Source organism: Gekko japonicus, unplaced genomic scaffold, assembly GCF_001447785.1.
Source record: "Gekko japonicus isolate JY-2015 unplaced genomic scaffold, Gekko_japonicus_V1.1 scaffold3615, whole genome shotgun sequence".
NCBI classification, from domain to species: domain Eukaryota; kingdom Metazoa; phylum Chordata; class Lepidosauria; order Squamata; family Gekkonidae; genus Gekko; species Gekko japonicus.
Window position 1 is genome coordinate 52,946 of NW_015175478.1, and position 6,882 is coordinate 59,827.

Genomic DNA, 6,882 nt, shown 5'->3' on the forward strand with positions numbered 1-6,882 from the left:
CCTGATGTTTCACCAGTAGCTGTAACTGGCATCCTCAGAGGTATAAACACAGAAAGATGGAGTACTCTCTGTGTCAAGGTGAGAAGAAAATGGTAGGCAGTCAATTTATGTCTACCCCAGAAGGTGGGTTAGGGCTGAGTCATTGTCTTGTAGGAGCTTGTTCACTGGCATGTAACCCTTGCAAACCATATACGCCAAGAGGCGTTGTATTGAAAATGAACACCAAGATATTTAAAGACCTTGACCTGTTCCAAGGAATGACCATTGATTTTTCCAGTCATGAACCTTCCAGGAGTTGGAAAAGACCACTACTTTGGACTTCTCATAATTTAACTCCAGGTAGTTGGCAGCACAGTATTCATAGCAGCGATCAAGTAAATGCTTTAACCCCAAATGAGTCAGTGACAAAAGGACTGCGTCATCAGCATACAGCAGTAAAGATATATGCGTAGAGCCAAGTCTAGTCTCTTTGTACCTGAGCAGCACTCAGTTCAGTGGGTTCATGAGAAGAGAGCACACAAGTAAAGCAGACCCCATTTTTAAATGCATACTGTTAAGGAATTAAAAATAAAACATCACAAAGCTGGAAAGATTCTGCAGCTCAGCCACAGAAAAACAAGGAAAGCTAACTGTTCTATCTAATACATGAAATATGTGGTATTAGGTGGCACCTCTTCTACAGCCTCAGTTTTCCAGCTGTAGCCCAAGTCGCGCTACAGAAAACTATTCATCATGATGCAGAAAGAAAATATCAAGACATACTAGCATGGCATGAGCATTAAGTTAGCCTGGCTTCCCTCTTGTCTATATGTGTATTATATTTTCTACCTTCTAGGGTCAGGTGATCCTAACGACCCAATCAAAGGTCCTCCCTGGTGGGATTTTCCAGAGGCTGTCAGCACCCTCCTAATATACCCCCTCCCTCCTGGTTACCCTGCTGGATACTGGTTCTCATGATTAGCCAATTACTATTAACCAATGACTGCATTCTTGAGTCCAGCCTTGAAAAAGTTAAGGATGTTAGCTGCAGGAAGACTCAAGTCACAAACACCTGCAACTCAGAGTAGGCCACTTAAGAATCACGTAAACCCTTGGGGGAACTAGGATACTTTGCCTCACAGATCTATTCCCCTTATACTGGTTGGCATTGTGGACTTTGATCTTGACAATGGTTTCATCCTTCCAGAAGAGTTTTTCCTCTTGACTTTCTTTCCTTCCCCATATTAGAATGATCACTTTCTCTCTCTTTCTCTCTTTTCCTCTGTGGACGAAGGCAGGAGTATAAGAGACATTACGATGGTGATCGAGAACGGCCTTGCATCCGAAGAAAGGCTGAGGATTTCCTCAAGAGGATCACAGGAACATATTTCCTTCCCAAATGAGCGGGCTGAGAGTGAGTATTCTTCACAGTTATGTCAAGGGAAAAGGCAAGGAAGTTCCATGGGAGATTTCTGGTTCACTTCTGAGTAATGTTTCGTACAATCATGCAACACACTGGGAAAGGAAGGAGGGCCTGAAATCTGGAGGCTCAGAAGGTTCTTGTGGGCAAGAGCTCAGCTGTGGCACTCGAGGGGGTGAGGAATTCTTAAACACTAGATATTCTGGGGATGGTTAAGATCAGCAAAGTTGGCCACCAAAGGGCCGTTGTCTATCTTTTCCTACTTCAGTCACATAGTTGCCTTTGGACCTTACCGCCCTCCCAGGTGCTAACAGGATCTCTGTCTTTACTCCAGCAGAGGATGATCAGAGGAATGAAGTTCATCAGCATGTGTCAGATAAAGTTAAAAATGTAGACTTGAAAGAAAATGTCAGGAATCGAGACAGACCAGTGAGAAAGACAGTCGGTCATGTGGCTGAGAAGAGAGATGGAAGAGGTCATAATGTACATATTACAAAGCACAGAATAATAAAGGCAACTAAATCCATTCGGAGTGAAAAGTACTTCAGAAACAGATCACAACTCTTGATACACCAAAGAATACAGAGAGCCAAGAAACCTTTTGAATGCTCAGAGTGTGGAAAGAGATTCAGTGTGGGTGGGAATCTTAAATGGCATCAGAGAACCCACGCAGGGGAGAAACCTTTTGAATGTTCAGAGTGTGGACAGAGATGCAGTGTGAGTGGGAATCTTCAAAAGCATCTGACTATCCCCACAGAGAATAAACCTTACAAATGTTCAGCATGCAGAAAGAGGTTCAAGCAGAGTGACAGTCTTCAACTGCATCGAAGAACGCACATGGGGAAGAAACCTTTGGAATGCTCGGAGTGTGGAAAGAGATTCAGTTTGAATGGCAATCTTCAACTGCATCAGAGTACCCACACAGGGGAGAAACCTTTTGAATGCCCAGAGTGCGGAAAGAGATTCAGTCAGAGTGACAAACTTCAACTGCATCAGAGAACCCACACAGGGGAGAAACGTTTTGAATGCTCCGAGTGTGGAAAGAGATTCAATCGGATTGCCCACCTTCAACAGCATCAGACAACCCACACAGGGGAGAAACCTTTTGAATGCTCAGAGTGTGGAAAGAGATTCATTCAGAGTTCCCATCTTCAGACGCATTTTAGAACCCACACAGGGGAGAAACCTTTTGAATGCTCAGAGTGCAGAAAGAGATTCAGTCAGAGGGGCCATCTTCAACAGCATCACAGAACCCACACAGGGGAGAGACCTTTTGAATGCTCAGAGTGTGGAAAGAGATTCACTAATAGTAGCACTCTCTGGAAGCATCATAAAATCCACACAGGGGAGAGACCTTTTGAATGCTCAGAGTGTGGAAAGAGATTCAGTCATAGTAGCTATCTTAAATGGCATCAGAGAACCAGAGACCTTTTGAATGCTTGGACTGTGGAAAGAGATTCACTGATAGTGGCTCTCTTCAGAAGCACCATAAAACCCACACAGGGGAGAGACCTTTTGAATGCTCCGAGTGTGGAAAGAGATTCAGTCGGAGTGGCCATCTTCAACTGCATCAGAGAACCCACACAGGGGAGAAACCTTTTGAATGCCCAGAGTGTGGAAAGAGATTCAGTAACAGTGGCTCTCTTCATCAACATCGAAAAACCCACACAGGGGAGAAACCTCTTAGATGCTCAGAATGTGGAAAGAGATTCAGTCGGAGTGGCCATCTTCAACTGCATCAGAGAACCCACACAGGGGAGAAACCTTTTGACAGCTCAGGGTGTGAAAAGATATTCAGTACCAGTGTCAATCTTCTACTGCATTAAAGTAGCCACACAGAGGAGAAACCTTTTGAATGCTCAAAGCGTGGAAAGAGATTCATTCAGAGTGACACTTTTCTACTCCTTCAAGGATCCCATACTAGGAGAAATGATGTAACTGCTTAGTCGTGAAAAGAACGTTTCTCCTATTTCACAGCTAAAAGACAACAACAGATCATATAAAGTATTGAAAAGGTATAAATTGATGTAAGAAGCTTGAATGTACACTGAAACCATACGCTGCCCGGGAAGAAATGTTATAAATACAGTGTGGAAAGAGCTTTCACCGTGTTCAAAACCTCAAAAATATCTCAAAGGGAAGAAAGTAAGGATGGGCAATGGCTTCTGCTGCAAGAAGAATCAGCTGCTCTCTCCTTTAACATCGAGGACTCCTCCCAGGGAAGGAACCTTCTGAATGCTCAATGTGTGGGAAGAGCTTGAGGCAGAGGTCTGATCTTCATCCTCCTCAAAGAATGCATTGAAGGGTGAAACTTTCCTATAGCTGGCCCTGGTGCTGGAATTTCATACAGGTTGAGAAGGTTGTTACACAAAGAAAGGCCTCTTTTGTTTCCCCCCTCTTCTTTTAAACTTGCTACTTTTGGTTATCTGCCATTCTAACTCTGACATCTTCAAAACTAGCAAAAACAGTTCCTTTCCCAAATTGTATGAAGCAATAGACAAGTTTAGAGGGTAATGGATACGTACAATCTCTTTCCTACAGGTGTAACTATAGTATGACCAGCTGGTATCTTTAATTCACAAACATTTTCATCTGACAAGCAGTTCTAGAGAGGTATTTCTCAACAGGTGATGGATGAACGGCGATATGGCAAAAAGTTGTACGAAAAACAACCCAGGCGGAGAGGAGGCATGGCGACGCAGCGACGCAGCACGGTCAGAGCCAATAAGGACAGAGACCAGTGCTGCGACTGTTGCAGAGCCATGCACCATGAAGGTCCGCCCAGAAGGAGTCTCTACCGGAAGATCTCGCTGAGACACCATCGACTGAGGAAGAACCCACCATCGACACACACCAGCTCGGGTGCCTGGTAGGCATTCATTTCCCCCTGTACTGTGTGGCCATAGTTAGAAACATTAAAATTACTTCTCTGTAAACCGCTCCGAGCCTTCAGGAAGGAGCGGTATAGAAGCTGAATGAAATAAATAAATAAATAATCAACACTCATCCCTCCCCAATCCAGCCTGTTTTGAGGTTGTTGGGGGTCTCACCACTTTGAAGCCCAAATCCTCCTCACAGTAGGATTAATTTGGGTTCAAAGGGAAAGGTGGTGTCCCCTAACCCAACAACTCAGTAATTTCTAAGGGGTTAGACACCCTCCCCCCACAACAGCTAGGGTTGTGGACATGGACCAGTATCCATGGTGTTGGCAGGTGAACCTTGTGGGGCATGAATTCCCCAATCCAAGTTATCCTCCCTACCCCCAGATTCTCACAGAGAGAATCAGGAGGGAGAAGTAGGATTCCCTCCTCCTGCACTGAACACCCCCCCTCCCTAAGCTGGAAATGACCTGGACTGAGCCCTGGGCCAAGGCGTCCTCCCCCCACGTCTTCCTCCTCAGAGCCCCCCCCCTTGAATTCCTCCATTGAGATCACACTTTAATGGTGCCAACTGCCAAAATTCTCTTTCTGTCTCCTTACTTTATTTTGGAGAGGTCTCTGCATTAGAGTTGGTAACAGGCCTGAAGGGGAGAAAAAATACCCTTCCTCATTCCCAGAGTCTTAATGTGCGTGGAAATGGGTATCCAAAGAGATAGATAGCATCCCGTAAAGCCTTTGTTAAAGGGACGGCAGTTTTCCCCTCCAGGCAGTTGGCATCCTTAGATTAAGTGTTTCTTTATGGCTCAGAGAAAACAATACTCAGCTAAGGAAGAGTCAGAGCTCATTAAAGATATTATTGTTTGTATCAGGTGATTAGACTTTGTGTGTTCTGTGCTTTGTGGGCTCTTCGAACTCTCCCCAGCTGTGATTGAGTGGATTGAAAAATTAGGGATTTGTATTTAGGGGGATTGCCCAATTAGTCTGCATACCCATTGTATCAACTTGATTATGTATTTTATATTATGATATGCTTCCTGGTAACTCTGCCGTATGCGAAATAGTTATAATAATGGGCTTTGTGGGGTTTTTCTTACTGAGTTGGGCTTCATTAAATGTGTCAAAGGTCAGTGTGGCATGTCTTTTTTCAATTGCATAGAAAGTTCTAAATAAGAAATCCTCTTCCAGACGATTGAGATTCACACCTGGGGCCACAGCTGATCCGCATGAGTGAACCCAACCCAATTCATGATGTGGGTCAGTTAAGTTCAAGAGCCAGAGTGTTGGGCTGTGGCTTGGTGGTTCTGGGTTCAGATCCACAGTAGGCCTGGAAGATCTGGCGGTGCCTTTTAGCCAGTCACATTTTCAGGCTAGCTCACCTTGCAAGATAGTCGTAAGGATTCAGTCTTTGTGGGGGAGGCGTCTTCGAAGAGAAGTGTTTGAGAGGTACAGCTGATACCCAGAATAAAACTTTGTCTTTAAGGCACCACTGGACTCAGACTTTGTTGCTCTGTCCTCAAAATCAATTCAGAAAGGGGACTTCCGGGGCGGGACCAAGGGAAATGGCTGCCTAAACCCTCGGCTCCGCCGAACCCGAAGCCCACCAACCCCGATACCTATCTTACCAGCAACGAAAAACTGTCAATCCCATGGAGAAAGACGCCCTGAAGAACACACAACCATCGGTGAAGAAACAAAAGAAAGAAAAAAACAGGTCAGAATCCCCGAACCCCGCCAAAAACCTGGGCCCCGAAGAACGCTCTCCGCACAAAATGGCGGCCGCAACTTCTGAGGCGGACAAAATCGCGCCTATAACTGCCGCTGATCTTAAAGAAGCTCTAATGTCTATGGAGCATAGTTTCTCCACTCACGTGAATTCAATGTTTAAACCCCTTTATGACCGTCTTGAAACTGCCGAACAGAACATAACTAAAACCAATCATACTGCAGAAATGGCGATCCAAAATAGTATCTCTAATCAAAACAACATACAGCAAATGCAACATACGGAAGAGATTTTGGCGGAGAAAACAATGAAGCTTGATCTGTCTCTTCGCCAGAACAACTTAAAACTGAGAGGACTGGGGGAGAAAGTTGAAAAAGATGGTGACCTGGCATTTCATTTATCCACCTGGCTAGCACAATTAGTGGGCGTTGAAGGCGACCAGTCTCCTCTGATCACCAAGGCTTTCCGATTGGGACCCACCTCCCTGCTAAAAACGTGACCCTCACGAGACATCATGATCACCCTCTTGGACGCCAGATTCCGGAAAAAAGTACTAGCCCATGCTCGTAAAGAAGGCTACTTGGATTATCTTACCCAACATATCGAAGTTTACCCGGATCTCCCCAGGGAAGCTTTACAAAAACGGCGGGAGCTGAAACAAATCACCACCAATCTGCGCGAAGCTGACCTTAAATACACCTGGCAATCCCCACTCGTACTGCAATTCACCTTTAAAGGAAAACCATATAGAGTCTCCGACAAGGAAGACGGCTTACAACTCTTGTCCCAGCTTAACATCTGCCTGACCATGGAATACATAAATCAAACCAACAAAAGACGTCACTCCACCTCTTCGCCAGGTCTCTCAGATACAGAAGAAA

At 45.1% G+C, this 6,882-nt stretch overlaps 1 protein-coding gene across 1 annotated transcript in view; it reads left to right on the forward strand.

Moving 5' to 3' along the window:
* The first annotated feature begins 2,805 nt into the window (after positions 1-2,805).
* LOC107122827 (zinc finger protein 850-like) overlaps positions 2,806-6,882 on the forward strand; it is a 63,261-nt gene continuing 59,184 nt past the window's right edge. Inside the window, exon 1 of the mRNA XM_015425967.1 lies at positions 2,806-3,112. Within this exon, the coding sequence (XP_015281453.1) occupies positions 2,806-3,112 (307 nt within the window). The remainder of the gene's footprint in view (positions 3,113-6,882) is intronic.